General features: G+C 39.3%; 1 protein-coding gene across 5 annotated transcripts; it reads left to right on the top strand.

Moving 5' to 3' along the window:
• The first annotated feature begins 934 nt into the window (after positions 1 to 934).
• raf1a (Raf-1 proto-oncogene, serine/threonine kinase a) lies at positions 935 to 19,525 on the top strand. 5 transcript variants are annotated; one of them, XM_041799144.1, is made up of 18 exons: positions 2,166 to 2,183; positions 3,894 to 4,120; positions 4,239 to 4,351; positions 4,456 to 4,558; positions 4,645 to 4,802; positions 5,906 to 5,995; positions 9,112 to 9,265; positions 9,717 to 9,836; positions 10,003 to 10,027; positions 10,821 to 10,936; positions 11,258 to 11,375; positions 13,493 to 13,577; positions 13,739 to 13,915; positions 14,546 to 14,592; positions 14,730 to 14,848; positions 14,977 to 15,108; positions 18,124 to 18,258; positions 18,355 to 19,525. In XM_041799144.1, the coding sequence occupies exons 1-18, from the start codon at positions 2,180 to 2,182 to the stop codon at positions 18,493 to 18,495; spliced, it is 2,064 nt and encodes a 687-aa protein (XP_041655078.1). In that variant the 5' UTR covers positions 2,166 to 2,179; the 3' UTR covers positions 18,496 to 19,525. The 5 variants fall into 5 exon arrangements, with proteins under 5 accessions (XP_041655077.1, XP_041655075.1, XP_041655078.1 ...); XM_041799143.1 differs by lacking the exons at positions 2,166 to 2,183; positions 9,717 to 9,836 and adding an exon at positions 935 to 950 and having other exon boundaries at positions 18,355 to 19,524; XM_041799141.1 differs by lacking the exons at positions 2,166 to 2,183; positions 9,717 to 9,836 and adding an exon at positions 1,604 to 2,071 and having other exon boundaries at positions 18,355 to 19,524.
• The last annotated feature ends 45 nt before the right edge of the window (positions 19,526 to 19,570 follow it).

A 19,570-nucleotide genomic window follows, 5' to 3' on the forward strand; every position in this document is an offset into this window, starting at 1 on the left:
CTGAATGTTTAAATCATTGTAAGGCTATAATCCCTAAAGGTGACTTTGATTTTCTGTTTTGATTGATATATTTTTCATTGAAAAATGTGCACATCTCAAATACATCTGTGACTTGTTTGCAACCTTTGATTCACAAAATAAACAAACTTTTGTTTTTTAATTGCAGGAAGCATGAATGAGGATTTCCCAAACATAGCAAGTCAATGTAAACTGATGTATACCCTTCTTGTTTAAAGAGTCATCCTGATTGCATCATGTTTTGAATACAAGAGAAGTGATAGAGACAATAATCCATGAGAGCTGCAAGCATCTCAGCTAACTGGCCTGTAAGTGCTCAGTCAGATCAATAAGTGGGAAAGATGCGTTCATCTCAGTCTTAAGGAGGCTCTGGTATATTGCCATTCCTGTAATCTTAATTTTTCTGGTCTCAACCACTTTTACAAAGAAGCATGAGAATATCACTAGCTAGGGTGAACCCTATTTATTATTTGACTATATTTGGCCCATATTTTGTCCTCGTAGACTGAAATACGAGGATCTTTGTGCATGTGGGGTGGAGTACCTTAAAACGCTCCACAATGACAAAGCCCTGCCCTCATCCTCACACAAACCAGTATTTGACATTTCTGCTATTTGTTTCATAGAGTACCCTTAAGAAAAGGTTATTTTGAGCAGAATTAGACTGGAAAGTTAACGTAGACTAGTAAAAATAAAGTGAAAGTGGTTTAAAACAAGGGGTAAGCTATTTTCTTACTGGAAGAGTCTGCTCCCTCTCTATGGAAACATTGTTTGCTAATCCCATCAAGACATATTGTCCGGGATGGTGATGAAGCTGGGTTATTTAGACCGTGTCAACTCCAGCCTGCATGAAAGGACCTATGAGCCATCTGTGACGATCAGGGCATCTCAGGGGACCCAAACCGTGATGTTACAGAGATGGTGACCACATGGTGAGTGCGGAGGTACGGTTTCACAATTGTTGTGAGTTTGAGCCAGTTTGGAAGAAAATAAAGCGTATTTTGGGAGGTCATGAAAGCTTCTGTTTATGTTTTAATACGTAAAAAATCCTGAAACTGATGCATATACGTCAAACCATAATACCTCATCTCTTAATACCAAGTGGAGCTTCTTTCCCTGACTGTTATCTATATCATGCAAGTTGAATCTTTACTGATTGTTCTTAAAACATGTTGAAGCAGCAGAGTAAGTGATGTACAGGAAGGCTCCATGCAGTTTGAAATGCACTGTCCCCAAATCTCCAGATGATGGTGCACTACGAGTTAGTGATAGACTCACACACCAAACCAAACCGACTGTAAACTGATTTTTGTAGCTTTTTACAAATAATAGTGCAACATTTTGAAAAGAATAAATATTGCATCTGTATTTTTTATATGCATTATCCTCAATAAATCAAGATGCCCCTTTACCATGTTAGCTCTCCTTATAGCATAAAAGTGCAATTGTGAAAAACATAATCACCTCTAAAGGCTCGGAGATTTAGACAAAATGTATTATTTTGGTTTTATAAAAACAATGTTTCACCAAAGTGGGAGGGCTCAAGTTAGTGCTATAGCAGCGCAGTGTTAGTGATGCTTACAACTCTTGTTATGACTGCAAGGTCCTGTTTCAATCACTGGCGTCAGACGGACGCACGACACCAACTCAAACCTTTTCACCTTCGCCTCAACAACGTAAATATTGATTGAAACGCGAGGCATTACCGAAAAACTTCTGGGTGTTTCACTTTGTAAGCGCCTCACGAGACTTCAGGAGTTTCCTTCGTCGTGTCACTTTGAGGTTCCGACGGATTTTTTCGCTTTTACTTGCCGACACTTGGAGAAATAACTTTTCCTGTATTATATCAGTGTGTCTCATAAAGAAGACCCGCCTGTAACCTTCGCTGCTTGTATCCCTGCTACATTTAACGAATATTAAAATCATTTTCGCCAGTTTCATGCTCCTTCCCAACTTTTTCCCTTTTCTTTGAATGCGTTGCAAATATGATGATGTCACCGACGCCACTTTTTCCTGAAGTTATGGCGGAGCACAACTTTTCTAACTTCTCTTGGTAAGCATACACAAGCTACTGGCTCCTAGCATTGCTACTCTTTGAATTGTGTCTTAACTGCAAACTACAACTGTTAAACAGCTTCTCTTTACGATACACGACCAAACCATGCGTATGTTTGAACAAGTTACATTTGAATGGACGGTGTATTTAGCTGTGCAGCGAAGTTAAACGATATAGTTAGTTCGCCTCTGAGGGCCTACGGGCAATTTCACAGTAATAACTGGATCTACGAGGCCTTTTAAAAAACCACGTAGCTACCAGTGGCTTTATAAGTCGTGCAAACAATGCACTCATTTTAGTTGTAGGCTTATTTTACACTGTTTCGTCTGACTTAATTGGAACTCTATTGAAGGCGTTTTAAAGTAAGTTTGGTAACCCAATCTCTCCTTAAATATGCTAACCTGCTGCTGACATTGATCTCACCTACATTGGCGACTTTGAGGATTTCAGTCAAGTAACAAAAGGAATGCATGCACGCATGGCAAGCTTGTGACGCTGATTGTCTTAAGTTATGCAGACTGACCTGTTATGTGGAAAAGAACGAGTCTAAAAAGACTAAGTTTTCTGGGCTTTACAAACTTTTTGTTGATACCCTTTTATGGATGCATCATAGCACTTGTTTTGAACACAGTCCCTCCAGCGTGGTGAGAAGGGCTGATTGCCTACAAACATCTGAGATCCTGCTTTTCTTTTCTGTGCCACTGACATACCAGTTATGTGTGCTGTGACTGACAGCTAACCACTAACTGCTGTAAATCATCTCCTCTCTGTTAACAAGTCCATACAGAGATAATGAGCAGTGTAGCTGGGTGAAAGTATACACATGCAAAAAAAGGACAGCCAGCTTGCAGTTTGCACTGAAAAGGACCTAGAAAAAGGAGTGTTTGGATAGTGGCTTTATAGTTTAAAATGTTCCTTTCAAGAAACAAATATGTTTTATATATTTTTAAAATTATTGACAAGTTTCCTATCGTATTATGTGGCATATTTAACATCTACTGCATATTACAAGATGTTAAGTTGTCTCTCCTGTCTGGCCGTGCAGAAGAAAAGGTCTATTGGAAGCACACACTGTAAATAACACAGGTGACCTTTGTGGTGGCCTGAGATTCTCCTGGTCTGAGTGGATTAGTGTGTCTACATTGCTTTGCCACTCTCTCAAATCAAAAGGAAAGGAAAGCTGCTATATTTAATTAAAAAATGTGGTATTCATACAACTATTACTTTAGCAGGGGAACAGAGTTTTTTAATCACATATGGCAAATAACAGGTCAGAAAACATAAGTAGTTATTTCTCTCTGTGGCACACCTCAGAAAGGGTCTGATCTAGTGTACTGACATAACCCCAATGTGGCCCTAATCACCCAGGAGGGTTTTGCTTCACTTGATTACGTTTGGGGATTACATTGAACAAGTTAATGACACATTCACTTAAATCTGTTTGTTTTGCTTCTTTCTGTGTTAGCAACGAAAACTGACTTACATTCACTCCAATGCTAGATTTCAGGTTTTATAATTGATGATTAGACACCCAATACTTCTACAAAGAAGACGGAAAACCAGTACGATTGATTCTATTCCAATTTACTTCACAGGCACATTTAAAAACAAATAAAATTGACCTATCAAACATTACTACAAAAGTAAACATCAATATAAAAACAACAGGAGATAAAGAACAGTCTTTAGACTAATTGTAAGAGCCAAAACCAAAGAATAAAAGTGTACTTTTAGGCAGTATGGCAGAGTGTTATAACTCCATTGTTGATTTGGACTACAAATATCATCTTTGCATGTGTTTTTTCTGTTTTCTTTTCAGACTACTGTGAGTACTTGGCTTTACTAATGGAGCACCTCCAGGGAGCGTGGAAGACTTTGAGCAACGGCTTCGGTATGAAGGATTCTGCGTTTGAGGGCCCATGCCTCTCCCCAACCATGGTCCAGGGCTTTCCCTGCCAGCGTCGCTCCTCAGACGACAGCAAGATACCAGATTCCAAGGCTAGCAGCACTATCCGTGTCTACCTCCCAAACCAACAGCGCACTGTGGTGAGTGGACCTCTCACAGGGAGATGATGACTCATTTTCTATAAGAATAAAAAAAAATCTTTATTTACACAAAGTCTGCAAGCAAGAATGGCATCAATATTGTTTTTATTTCCCTCAGGTAAATGTGCGGCCAGGTATGACTCTGTACAGCTGCCTGATTAAAGCATTAAAGGTTAGAGGTCTGCAGCCGCAGTGCTGTGCTGTCTTTAGGCTGCATCCAGGACAGAGGAGGTGAGCTCTGGTTGTTTGCATGTGAGGACAATTTTAAAAACCCCTTCAGTTATCCGTCTTTTGTTTCAGAATCCTAAAGATTTTTCACAAATTTTCTTTCATAGTAAAAAGCTCCGGATGGACTGGAACACTGACTCCGCCTCACTTATTGGTGAAGAGCTGCTGGTGGAGGTTTTAGATCATGTTCCTTTGACAACCCATAACTTTGTGAGTACCATTACGCATCTCTCCTCACACACAGGTCATCACAGGGTTTTCCTGCTTAATTAAGAAATATTATTCTGTCCTTTCAGGTCCGGAAAACATATCTGAAACTAGCATTCTGTGATATTTGCCAGAAGTTTCTTTTGAACGGTTTCCGTTGCCAAACGTGTGGCTACAAATTCCACGAGCATTGTAGCACCAAAGTTCCCACGATGTGCGTGGACTGGAGCAATATCCGTCAACTTCTGTAAGTGGCTTTACACTGGCATACGGACACAATGCCAGCATTTTCTGTGAAAGTGGTTTTTGAAAATTAAACCAAAAGTAATAAATCTAACAGACAAATTTATTTTTTGTATTAAACCCAGTCTCTTTCTAAAAGCTTTATTTACATCAAAGTTTTAATTTAGTCACACCTGATTTGTCTTTGATGTTCATTAAAAACCAGGATGCCTGCAGATCCTTGAGAAGTCTTAAGTAGTCTTAGGTTGCACATTTGAAATTGAGAGGTCTTAAATTTTCGGCAGGCACCTGGAGTAAGACATGCCTTTCCCAGTCTTTGTTTTCTAGCCAATCTTACACCATTTTAGTCACTTTCGTCCACAAACTGTAGCATAAATTTTCTCCATAATTCAGGTTGGATGATCCAAATTTCTTAGAGTAGGACCACAGACCCCTATCTAATTTTGTCTGACTCACTGTGATTTAATAAACTGTGCTGTTGTGTGAAACACTATTTCAGTGCTTTAACATCTTGGTTTAAAAAATTACTTGCAGCCCACCCTTATTTTCACAAGACACGAGACAAAAAAGTGTTGTTCTGCATTTTAATAGTTACACTGTTTAGAATTGGCTCAGCACCAAAATGTATTATGATAAATATACTGTATATTGATAGAATAATGGCAGGAAATGTGCCAGAAATCATCAAATTTGGGTGTTTATGACCTAAAAAATTTATTTTGCCCTATACCATTTGACATTTCATAAACAGTTCTTAAAATCAGAAAATGAAGTTCTGGTCTGGTGTACAGAGAAATCTCTTGCCTCTCTTTTTTGACAGTTTACTTTATAAAAAGTGGTATTGATTTATTTCAGTTCAGGTCTTAAACCCTAAAAACATAGATAAAGTAGTTATCATCTGATCTCCTAATTTGGTTCAAGCTTATCCACATGGTTTTACTACCTTACGCTGACAATAAAGGCTTGTTTTAGTAGTTTTGCATGCAAGCAGTGCTCACTAAGAGATGTTTTACCTTATGCAGTTATCTGTAATTAAATTAAGCACAAACACAGTCCTATCCTCTGTATATTAGAAGAGAGTCACTATTTGTTTCCTTGTAACTTCAGGCTGTGTCCAACACCTGGTGAGAGCTCCGGCCCATCACTGCCCCCGCTGACGTCCAGGCGAATGAGAGAGTCCTTAACACGATTTCCCAGGTAATGCAGCATTTTTCTGCATTTTCAGGTGCAAAAGTAGATCATACACATACATACACAAACAAAAAATGTGTCTATCAAACATGCTTTTTTTTCCTCAGGTGTTAAGATGGTTATTACTGGAGGGTGTAGGAAAAAGACCTTATCAACTGCCCCAGAATTAAATCACTGCTTTTTCTATATGTAGTTTTAAATACACAACTTAAATTTATACTCACATTGAATTATGTCCAGTTCTTTTAATTTTTCCATTAAATTTGAATAGCTGATCTTTAATGTATTTTAAATCCAGCATTATTTATACTCTTGTGTAATTATGAAGATGACTCTTCTGCATACCTTTGCTCCAACCTGATGATCAAAAGATTACAACACAATCCTCTGCGCAATTAATGCAAGGCATACTTTGTCAGATTACCGCTGACAGAAGCCAGTGTATGACGTGTGAAGATATTGTTCTCCAGTTTTTAATGCAGTCCGGCTGTTTTATCTTTACACACCAAAGCCTGTTGATGAGTAATTGGTACATATAGTTCAGAGCAGCAGAGAGAACATTGAATCTTTTTTTCAAGTCTCTGTCGATGATTGAGTACTAGAATTGAGGTGTCTGTTAACTATGTTGTAATTGAGAGCAGAGATCCATCTACAGGCTAAGGCTGGCCACACATTACAGGATTTTAAGCCCAATTTGAAGCCAGATTTGCCTCCCCCTACGATTGTGGGGATGAATCACAATTGGACGCTCACTGCAAACAATTATTTGTCTGAATAATCCTGACGTGTGTGGTGTCAACACAATTATTTTACTGCCTAAAATTGCGTCGTAGCCTTCCAGACCTCAAAGCGTAAATACCAAACATGTTTGATATTTACAATTCTAGTTCATAATGCCTCAGATGTAATACCAACCAATAAGAGGGAACATACTGGGTAGCATCACCAGTTGGGTGTTATGGGCGTGCTTTCACCGCTCACAAACACAAACACAAACACAGCTTTGCCATCATTCTGGCCATGAATTCATCCTGATTATTTCATTTTTGAATGTTTTTCTTGCAACTGTAGTGCACGTCAGGACACCTTATTGTGGAGGGACAAGCTGAGGGTATCGATAGACATCCATATTTGTTTTTCTTCTGAAGTCACATGATCATTTGAGGTCGTTTGCAGGTCGACAGGCATGTGGTCTGAGGGGACTCACAGTCTGGCTGAACCGTCTAGTGTGTGCGCTCAGAGGATTAAAAGATGAAAAATCCTTTCAGTTGTCCCTAGGTCCGTGGTCTCCCACAGTTTTAAAAAATTGTTTAAGATTTGCAAATCGTCTAGGGTGTGGCCAACCTAAGGGCAGCCATGATTATTGATTTTCAGAGATACGCGATATTATCAGTATGATATTAGCTTAAAAAGTGAATTATTGTGTTAGCAGATATCAACATTTCTGCAGATATTTACAGCTGGTATTTTTCCTATAGAATATGCCTATGTCAACTGTAAGTATTGGTTGTACCAATAAATAAGTTTTAGTTTTGGACTGGACCAACAGACCAACATCAGCTAAATTCTTTTTCTGTATTTATCATCATTCCTTACTCTTTAAAGTGTGTTTTAAGGACTGAAATGTATTCATTTTTCATCTGCAAACTTTTATTTTTGTGTGTTTAAAGACTGAAGTTTTAGGTGTGAAAAATCACTATGGGTCTTGTATTGAATCAATTTGTAAATATCGGATATCGACATAAATCCAGTGTCGTGCATCCAGTCATTTGTGACGTTTGACTGCAGCACAGTTGTATTAATGTTCCAATTCTTAAAGAATCTTAATTAAATCCCATTTATAATTACGTCCCCGGCTTTATGGGGGCTTACAAGTCCAAGAGCTGATGTAATGAAAGGCGTGAAAAGAACCTGTTGTTTTCAGCAGCCCTTAAAATGGTTAAATATCACTTGGCAGCCAAATTAGTGCTGGCCAAGTATTAAGTTGTTCCATGCAGAGCAATCTCAAACACTCTTTGGAAACAAAGTTTAGTTTTGCCAGGAGGGGTATTGTTCCCAGCGAGTGCACCCCGTTGGCACAATTGTGATTTAATACAATCTCTGTTTGTCTACGTCACTCAGCTGAGGTTTCACTGTCCCCGTTTAAAGCAGCAGCCTGAGAACAGTAAGGTTAACCGTTGAGTAATAGGAGCTGTACCAGGACCTTCAGTTCAATTAAAGGCTGAGAGTTTTATTTATAGACATTAGGTAATACTATTCTTCATGTGTGTTTTTATATCTTAAGTTACAATAAGATCCTGTGTTTTTAAAAAGGAAACATCTTAAGTCCCTGCATTTTTTTGCAGATTCACATGATTATCTTGTTAAGTTTTCGTTCTTTATCTATGCTAATAGTGATCCTGGAAAATATAAAGGGCATGATATCTCTACAGCCTCAAGGTATTTAAAGACTGGACAAAATGAGGGCCCTGATTAAATGAACCCAGACAGTGTTGTTTCACAGTTTCGTCTGAGTATTTTAACCAAAAGCATGCTTCACGTAGATTTTGCATGCATGGTATCATACTGTTGATGCTACAACAAAAACAGAGGTACAGAAGTAAGAAAATGTTACCTAAAACAGCCCAATTTAAAGCTCCTGTGATGAGTTTAAGCCATTAATGAAACAGACTGAAATTAATATGAACAGCTCTTTAAACACTTAAAGGCAGGAGAAACAATGAGCATGAATACTGCCTATTTCTTTGTTAATATTTTAAATGCCTGAAACCATGTAGGCAGGTGTCAAAGTGTACAGCATGCTCGAACACATTTTTCCCCCATTTTCCATGGCATAGACTGTAATCGAGAGATGCATTTGGCTATTAAAAGAAAGCAGGGTTCAGTTTTTCTATTAAACCCCCTCTACTTTTACATGTGAAATGCAGAGGGATAAGCACTTCTTTGTCCACTAGAGGGGCCAAAATTGACACAAACAGAAAGTTCCACACAGGAGCTTTAAAAGAAGTCAGAAAACTCAATGTCAGCTTTTTTTAGGTGCCACTTTCAAGCAGAAACACCTGCCACTGCAGACACACAACAGCAGCTCCATCCTAATAACTGATCCATTTGCACCTTTTCAGCTCAGCCCACCGATATTCCACCCCTCACGCCTTCAACTACACCACACCCTACCCACCCACAGGCGGTGGTCTCTCCCAGAGGCAGCGCTCCACCTCCACTCCCAACGTCCACATGGTTAGCACCACCCTGCCTGTAGACAGCAGCATGATTGAGGTAACTACACACCACGTGGGCCCCCTTGGGTACTCCTGTAGGGTTGAGCCACTCCAGAAATATCCCCTGACTGACAGTGATCTTCTCCTCCTATGTAAATCTCAGGCATTTCAACTGTCTCCACCTCTTATCTATCTCTGCGCTAAGTAATCTACCTGGACAGGGTTGAGCCTGTGTGGTGTAATTTCCCTGATGGCATCTTATTTTAGCCCTTTTTAAATGTGCAACTTAACTTCCCCTGTTCTCTACTAGTTTCTGCTTTTTACTGCCAATGTTCTTGCATAATCAGCTCACGGGTTATGCACGCTCTCTAGCACATTTTTCCTATATTCTGTCCAGGTACAAACCTGGGCATCAATCTTGTTATTGTTCTTCCTCATTTTCCTTTACTGTGTCCTTTTCCCCCCCTGTCCTCACTGGCCTCTTGTATTGCACCCTGCTGGGGGAGTAGCTAGACTGCCTGAATACCTTCCCCAGCTCATGGTGCCATAGATTCTGGCTGAAGAGGAAAGTAGGTATTGTGCACTTCCCCCAGTCTTTTGTTGAGGCCTCACCTGAGAGTCCAGAAAAGGTTAGAAAGCAGAGTGTTTGTGTGCAGTCTGAATGGCATGCATTGCAAACAGGCTATCTGCATTCACATCTTTCATGCTGAAGTCAGACCATGAGTGACAGCGCAGCATGTGGTTTAAACCTGCTGACAGATCTTTGTCTTTCTCTTTTTTTTCTTGTCTTTGCAGGATGCATTGCGTGGTCATGATTCGGGTAAGTCCCCTCTCTTTGTTATTTTGCCATGATGTTTATTACTTAAATGCTTCGTCGCACCTCTGTCCTTCACTTTCAGAAGAATAAATTCCCTCTTAGTTGGGGAATTTATGTAGTAGCTGTGTTAAGAATCAGAATATCATTTGTAAATGACTGCCTAGTCACCCCTTTCTTACTCCAAAATGGAGATTTATTTTCATCACAGCAGAGAGGAACTGGTGAGCCTGATGTCAGTGCTCAGTCTAAAGCCAGCATCCATGATGGTATAAAGGTTGCAAAAGTGCACATGACTTGGGTAATCTGCACATTTGCACATCTTTTTCAGAGAGCGCCTTGCGTTTTTTTTTCAGTAAGACAATGATAAAACCACATTTTGTACATGTTACAGCTGCATTGCTATGACGATAACCTGTCCTGTCTGCAGTCCCAACTTGTCAAGCATTTACAGTACTTAAGCATTATGAAATTTAAAATACAACAATTTACATCAAGCAAAAATTCAGAAAGTAGTTCCCTTTCAAAATGATAGAAGGTGGTCTTATCTGTTCCCTTCTGCTTAAAGACTAGCTTTGTGTTTAGGGCTATTTTGTTTGGATTCCAACAATAGAAATAATCAAAGTTGTGTAATTTTTTAAAACAAATTTTCTTAGATACAAGTAGGAAGTCTCAAAGGAATAAAGATTGGGAATTACTGATCTACATCACATTCTGTATGTGCAGTCTATGGTAAATGATTTTAGATTAATCTTTAAAACCTGATCAGCTTTATCATTTTCTCTCTTTTTCTTTTCAGCGGGCAGTTCCCCCAACCAGAGCCCTACTGGTTGGTCCCAGACCCAGTCCAAAGCCCCTGCTCCAGCCCAGCGTGAGAGGGCCACATCCTTCAACACTCAGGAGAAAAATAAGATTGTACGTTTTATGTCTTTTCTTGCATCTATATTTTGTTGTACTAAATTACAGTTTTTATATGTATACTAAAAAAACAAAAAGTGAACAGTCACAAAAACCCCTTAAAAAAAAAGAGCTCCTGATAATGTCAGTTGAGCTAGTATTTGTTTTTGTTTACTGTGCAAAAAACTGAACAATGCATGGACCATAAAAACTTACTGATTTAATGTGTAACATGGTTAGCATGCATAATGACTAAAACAGGACACAAATTTGCACATCTTAACATTTATTACTTGCACACATATCTTACATGAGTTGTACTTTTTTGATTTCATATAGAGGCCTCGAGACAAGAGGGACTCCAGCTATTACTGGGAGATCGAGGCCAGCGAGGTGTATCTACACTCCCGCATTGGTTCAGGCTCTTTTGGAACTGTATACAAAGGGAAATGGCATGGTAGGAATGTGTTTGTGATGGGTGTAACGTTTAGCACTTTCACTTACATTTACATTAAAGACTTACAGGGCTCCAGACTGCCCCTAAATGGTCGCATTTTGCCCCTAAAATTTGAGACAGTAAAAGTACATTTTTCATCTACTCACGCATGAGCAACCAGTAAATTTGTTGATTTTTGAAATTATTATTAAATATCGTTGTTGCCGCCCAACCTCTGCTCCACACTTCAGCCTAGTTGTTGGCAATAATGCACAAATGAGCTGGTTTGCCAACCGAAAATAAATCCAAAAAAGAAGGCATATTATCTGCCTCGAGGTTTCGCTTAAATCTGTCATGTATCATATATGCTGTGTTATAAGCTTGACATCGGGCTGTGGTGCATGGCGTGCTGTGTTTCACACTGATGGTTATTTGTGTGGCACAATGTATTTGTTTTTACTGTTATTATAACATAACATGCAGTAAACATTGGCTGTGTGAAAATCGTGAGTGAGGAGAAAGAAGACGATGCATTCATGTTGACAGACACTCGTCCTGCAACGTTTTTACACATTCACTGGCTGTAAAATAATGGCAGATGTGGCACTATGCTAACGCAGTAGCGATATTTTATCATAAAAAATGTTTAAATAAAGAAAAACAGTTTCCTACGGAGCTTGAAGAGCCTTTAACGGGTTAAAGTGTGCAGAACGCCGAGATTACGAGCAGCCTGCACCACGCGCTCATACGAGTTAGCTGTCAGTTTATGTCTGCAGACTTCAGGGGATTTTATAAACTGAAGAGACGCGTCGTTATTCAAGCCTTGCTCAGGTGCTTTCTCCCTCTCTCTCTCTCTCTCTCTCTCTCTCTCTCTCTCTCTCTTTCTCTTCTGCGTGCGCACATCATGCATTTGATTAATGATTTAAAATTCAGGGCCCGCACATCTTTGTTTCAGCGTATTTTTTTCAAAATCCTTTGGCAGCCCGAAGCATTTCATAAGACTACATTTTGATGATTAGATGCTGGTTAAATAGAAACATTATTGCTACTAACAGTGACTGAGACAGAGAGAGCGAAGAGGTCAGAGTTCACCATCATACAGTCAGGATTCAACAGATCACAGATGTAGCTTCACCCTAAAACCTGTTCCCAGGTCCAGATATGGTGTTAAAAAGTCACAGTGGATCAAGCAAAAATGTGGTTGCAAAAATTAAAAGTGAACACCATTTAAGAAATTAATCAAATTTCTGGAATGTTAAAGTCCAGCTTCCAGAAATCATCATACCATTTTGTGGATAATGGAGATTTATTTCTTGCTAGGACATGAAATATTACACTAATGCTTGAAGTAGACCAAGTTAAAATAGTTAAGTGTCTCTTTACCTTAATGACAAAGTGAAAAATAAAAGTAAACTACAATATAAGACATAAAAGAATTGGCAGCCAGAATTTCCTGGGAGAGGATCCCTACACCTCAATTATGGTATAATCTAATGGAATTATTTAACTTCCTTCCCTTTCAACTTTAATAAATATAAATTGCCACCAGAACTACTTTAGATATTTTGTTTGGATAACCTTTTAATACCTATAATTTACATACAAGTAGTCCATTTAAGGGAACCAATATATTTTTTCATTTGTCTTGTACTATTTCTCTTGAAAAAAAAAGCAAAAGGGACTGATTTAAAAAAATGCAGTATTTATTATTAGAGTACTTGCTTAATCGTCAGAAGAATTGATAGAGTACTCGATTACAAAAAGACTTGATAACTGTAGCCCTAATACCCACAACATGCGGGGAACACGAAATTCTGCTGATAATACTGGCACTGCACAATTAAAACACGAGCAAACACAATGCCAGTCGGAAACAAAATGTGTATTTATCAGTAATACAGTGAAAATAAGGGTAAACGTGAATATTTATTTCGCAAGTCGATTTACAGTGTGCGCCCCTAAATTTTCTGCTTGCGCCCTAAAGATTTATAGTTAGGGGCCACTGTACTCCTAGTAAAAAAAAGTTATTCTGGAGCCCTGACTTATAAAATGCTTATGAAATGACCTGTGTGCATGCTTTGCTTCTAACGTGAGCCGAGTGTGGATTTCACAAGACGATCTGTGTTTGTGCATTGCAGGTGATGTAGCAGTGAAGATTTTAAAGGTGACCGACCCCACACCAGAGCAGCTGCAGGCATTCAGGAATGAAGTTGCAGTCCTGAGGTAATGAGCGACATGAGTGCAGTGGGGTTTTTTTTTAGTCAGCAGCTGTGTTTGGCTGTTGCTAAATGCAGTGGGGTTTTTTTTGGTGAATCATCTTCATTGCACATTTGTGTCTTATCTTTGTTTTGGTCATTTCCTCTTCCTCATGCCTCTGGTCACAGGAAAACACGACACGTCAACATCCTGTTGTTCATGGGCTACATGACAAAAGACAACCTGGCCATTGTGACCCAGTGGTGTGAGGGCAGCAGCCTCTACAAACACATTCACGTCTTGGAAACCAACTTTAAGATCATCCAGCTCATAGACATTGCCAGGCAGACAGCGCAGGGCATGGAGTAGGTTCTGAACTACAAAGAATACACATAACGGTGCTTAACAAATTTATTAGACCACCTGTCATGTTTGTCTCAGAGACCATCCAGCATCATGAAGTGCTTTAATGCTGACTTTTTCATTTTCAGTGAGCTCTCACCATTTTACCATTTTGAACTGGAATGAGGGATTTGAAACTGAATTTACCCAAATTTGAGCCGGCTCACTGGGCTTCTCTGAGAAGTCAGAAATTAATCAAGCATAACAATCAACCTCTAAAACAAATTTTTCTCTTCAGGAATGCAAGTAGATAACTATAATTTGACATATTAATCAAGAAATATTAATGTGCTTTACTATTTTTTCAGTTTTTTTGTAAATCAGTAAATTTGAAAATTCATGGATAACAATAATAATTATATTTTAGCATTGAAAATATCATTTTGGTTTAAGAGCTTCTACATATTGGTTTATTAACCATTGCAGAAAAATAAAAAATGATTTTGGTAATTACTAATGCAGTTAATTTAGGGCAGCTGTGGCACAAACCTTGCTTTTGTTAGGGTAGGGTGGTCTAATAAATTTGTTAAGCACTGTATATATAAAAATGTGATTTAATAAAACTGAAATTTAATTTCTCCTTTTATTTTTAGCTATCTGCACGCAAAGAACATCATTCATCGTGACATGAAGTCAAACAGTATCCTCTTTTTTAAGATTTCCGCTGTGAGCTTTCTGTGGAAGACAGATGCAGTAGTTAATACAGTACACCATCTCATACTGGTCAGCTCTGTCTCCTTTTTGCTTTTAAGCTATGATTCCTTGACAGCACTGCAGACATCTTCTTGCATGAAGGGCTAACAGTGAAAATTGGGGACTTCGGTCTCGCTACGGTGAAGTCCAGATGGAGTGGTTCCCATCAGGTGGAGCAGCCATCTGGATCCATTCTCTGGATGGTCGGTACCCCAGCTCTGACTACATTGAAGCATGACAACATCTATATTAAAGCAATGCTTCACAATAAATTTGAATAAAATATAATGGTAAAAGTCATCCCTTTTCTTACTCACTTGTGTCTCCACAGGCTCCTGAGGTTATCCGGATGCAGGATAACAATCCGTACAGCTTCCAGTCAGATGTCTATTCCTATGGAATAGTTCTCTTTGAGCTCCTGACGGGAGAGCTCCCATACTCTCATACAGCAAACAGAGATCAGGTAATGCCTCATCTTTTATGCATGGTTATTGTATGTAAGGTGCCAGCAGTGCCGCGGAAAAACACCTCATGTAGGACAAGATAGTCTGGCTGCAAACTGTTCATGTCTGACTGCCACTCTCATATAGGAAGCATTAATGAAGCCAATGTCATGTGAAGTTCAGACTGCAAGTTTTAGCTTCACACTTTTTCATTAAGGCTGTCAAGATTAATCACATTATTTATCATCCCTTTCAACAATGTGTTATCAAACATTTTCCTTTTTTGCTGTGGTGAAGTTCATGTCAAATTTTTTTGGATCTACCTATAAAAATCAGGTCTATAGCCACACAGTAAGTCAGTAACCATTAGTTTTAAGACAGTGGAGAAATCCAAAATGACACAAAACCCGTTGTGAATGCAAAATAGTGGAATTCTTAAATGCCATTTAAAGGATGCAATTAATTGTGATTAACTACTACTTTTGGGATGAGTTTCAAGAAGCATGGGTTAGCCCAGGTGTTAAGGTTTACATTATTGCACGTGTAACGAAGCATTTTTATACTCTTTACTTCTTGCCAGTTTATTCTTTGATACTGTTGGTAAACCCAGTTACATGCAGCTTTGATAAAAAGGCAAAATCTGTCATGTTAGTGTCTGACTCTGTTGCTCCACCCCTGATGTCTGTATTGTCCTTTTAATATCATGCCCTGCTCCTGAGACACCCCCCCCTTCTCTTTCCAACTAGGAAAGTCTCCCATGGTGATGCATGTGTAAACAAAGAAACTGCAGTCTGTCCTTAAATTTGTAAAACTACTCAGGAGTGTACTTGTAATGGCAAATATGCAGAATCCTTCGTGTTGCATGGCTTGTGATCAGGTTATGTTAAAAAGAGTTTAAGACATGAAGTCCTTGTCTAGAACCTGATGTCAAGGTGCAAGGCCTCGGCCGTTGGAAAGACACAGGGTTTCTGTTTTAAGGGGGTTGTGGAGCTGGCCTTAGGCCCAGCATGGAGCAGAGGCGGGCACCCTGGAGCCACAGGCCTAATTTTAGACCCCGTAACACAACCCTGTTCATGTATGAGAAAAGGGGTGCATGAGAGTGCGTATACTGTATGCGAGTCTGTGGTTTTTCATCCACCCACAGGCCAAAAGACGTGGTCTAGATCGTGCCCTGGCTCCTTCTCCAGTTCAGTCCACTGTCTGTGTTCGGTTTTGGATGGTGCTGCTGAACAAAGTGTTCCCATAAGTTTGATCCACTATTGTTCCTCAACTGTCCTTGATCCTTTAGAGTGACTTTGTACTGAGCTGACCCTGCAGCACATAGAGTACTGTGTGTTTTTCTCTGCAGCATCATGCCTTCACAGTAACTTCAACACTCTCGACATGGGTCACCTTCAACTCGTCAGAAGATTCCTCAGTAGTGATCGGTTGTCTCTTTGGCTATAACTTGGATCCCTTGCGCAACTCTTGCCATAAACTCGACAAGATAGATTGTCTGTTTAACATTCAGCATGTCTGCAATGTGCTGTTTCTGTGCAGCTGTGTAGCTCTTTCTAGTGCCATCTCTTTGCCAGTGTTGAGTTAGCAATCCTGCTGGCTAATCGTATAGTAGCTGAGCTCTCTGCATACATGAATGTTGATGGTTTTGAGGCACTGACCCACAATTTGCCTTGAGTAATGCTACCACCTCTGCTAAACCAGCACTCTATTGGATTTATTTACCTTTTTCAGTGCTGGATTATGACCTGATGAGGAGCAAAAGATGTTACAAAAGTGGCCCACATCTTTGAATACCCCAGCATGCTTTGCGCAGTGAAGTGGCTGCCCACTTGGAATACACAGAGAATGGGATTTTCAAGTGCATCCAGTTGCAAGCCCTGGGTGGTGGTAAAGTGCCAGGCAATTAATCAATTTTAATTTTCAATTACAAATTTGGCTTCCCACAATCATGAAAACAAGATAGTCCTCATATTGTTTTGTGCTTCTTCTGTTTTTATTTTGTATTTGTACAAATGTGTTTTTATTTCACTGATTTGTTTCCATTTATTGCTCAAGTGTTAATGTTGTAGGAAGTGTTGAGTGTTTGAGGCTCAAACACCAGACACCACTTTAAATATTACTATATGTTAGTGCTGCAGGTGTGCATTAGACTTAAAAATATAAACTGTCTACCACTGAAAATAGCTGTAGGTCTTCATTCACTGATACACCTTGTGATCTGTAGAGCCCTCAGGCTGTTGTGGCAAAGTGGGATTGTGAATGCTTCCTGGCCAGATTCTGCTCCTCGCATTTTTTCGAATCTTTTCTGGATAATGATTTTGCCAAGTGGCTCCTTGTATCACTTGTGTTCTCCATCAAGTGTGCCACCACAGTCTGGTTTGTCCATCACCTTTTCTCCTATCTCATTTCTTGACATCAGGAAACCAAAATGTTTTCAGATGTCAGATTTAAGTCACCGGAGCCTCCACAATCTCAAAAATTTAATTAATTAATTAATTAATATTACGGTTCCATCTCTGGTATCGATAGACAGCCATGTTTGTTTTTCTTCTGTAGTCACGTGTGATCGTTGACAAGTTCGCAGGTGTGTGGTCTGACAGTCTGGCTGAGTCATCTAGCTCAGAGGATTATAAGATGAAAAACTGTTTGTATTTGTCCTTATGTCTGTGGTCTATTTGAAAACTGTCTAGTGCGTGGCCAGCCTAAGTTGGAAAATGATGCATGGGATTCAGATGTAAAAGCAGTGCACAATCATGTTTAATAATCTTTATATCAATCAGGATAATTGTGATTACAATGGCAGAGACATTTAACATTTGTAGCAGCACATTTCTCCGCATTATATACTGGTTTATTGGTTGGCACTTGTATAAAATATATAATACAGTCCCCTTTTATAAATGGCAAAAATAGGTTTTGGAGAGAATCTTATAGGTAAACATAATAAGAAACAACATAAACAAATTTTATGATGGTAGGTCAGACGTGATCAGTGTTTCCTTAGTTTCTTCATCCGTCTCTTTCCATCCTCACAGATAATTTTCATGGTTGGAAGAGGCTATTTGTCTCCAGACCTCAGTAAACTCTACAAGAACTGCCCCAAAGCCATGAAAAGGTTGGTAGCCGACTGCATCAAAAAGTCCAAGGATGAGAGGCCGCTTTTCCCGCAGGTGAGCCACTCTCTGAATGACTAGTCACCAGGGAACATGCAATTTCTGTATCTAATGCTTTCTTTTTCTTTTTCTTTTTTTTTTTTTTTTTTTAAGATCTTGTCCTCCATTGAGCTTCTTCAGCATGCCCTCCCGAAGATAAACCGCAGTGCCTCAGAACCGTCTCTGCACAGAGCCTCTCACACTGAGGACATTAACGCCTGCACTCTGACCTCCACCAGACTGCCTGTTTTCTAGACGCTCGGACTGCACTGCCCTTCCTCTCCTCCTCTTTGAAATATCCAAAAACGGCTAAAATCTCTACAAACCGATGCCAATATATGGACCTAGAAATGTGCTTGCAATCATAAAACCCCTCTGATCAAAAAGGTAAAGAGACAAAGAGAGAAGGAAGATGATCAGAAAATTAAATGGTAGTCAGTGATTACAGATTTCAGGCCTGCAGGAGATCCCTCGAGGGGCTTTCTTGCTTAACGCTGCACTTATTAAGAAGTTTGCAAAGGCCTCATGTTGCCAATGCGCCTGGCAATGTTAGATGCTTTTGTTTTGTAAATACATGCACGCACACCTACCTAAGACAATGATAAATGGAGACTGAAGGAAGCTCAAAAGAAAAACAGATTGTGTATTTTTCTCTTGACTCTGCGATGTGAAGCACACCCTTCTACATGGCCGTCCTGGTTTCTGATGAAGAGGACCTTTGAAGCTTAAAATGCCTTATGAGGAAACAATGCCTGGACTATGATCCCGCACAATTCACCTCCTCTTCTCATCACAAACAGAACTGTTGGATGTAGTCCATTTAGTTGCACAGTAGTAGTTTATTTTTGCATTGTCTTAAATGATAATGGAGTAGATACGGGAAATCTTTTTGTTATTGTTGATCTTTTGTCTTTATTCTTTGGGTTTGGAGGAATTATTGTCTGTCAGACAGCGAGCATGAGTGGTGATGGAAAAACTGAATTTGCACATGTTAGCAAAAGCGTTGTTTTCCAACAGTCTGCTCACATCGGCTCCATCGCTCAGAGTAAACTGCTCTGCTGATTTCCACACATTCTCATCTATCCTCACTGTGGGTTCTTTACCAGGAGCTGGACATTTGGCGGTTGTCTTAAATATTTAAAATAATTTGGAAACTAATTTGTATTTGTTTATCATGTCTCTTTCAGGAGGTTAAACGTTTTATTGTGAACTTGGTGAGAGAGTTGTTTATTCAGTATTTTAATAAAATTAAGTTAAATTCCTTTGCCAAAGAAATTGCTTCATTCTTTTTCTTTTTTAAATGAAATTATCCCCAGTTAAAATGGTTTTT

Source organism: Cheilinus undulatus, linkage group 11 (assembly GCF_018320785.1).
Source record: "Cheilinus undulatus linkage group 11, ASM1832078v1, whole genome shotgun sequence".
Taxonomy (NCBI): domain Eukaryota; kingdom Metazoa; phylum Chordata; class Actinopteri; order Labriformes; family Labridae; genus Cheilinus; species Cheilinus undulatus.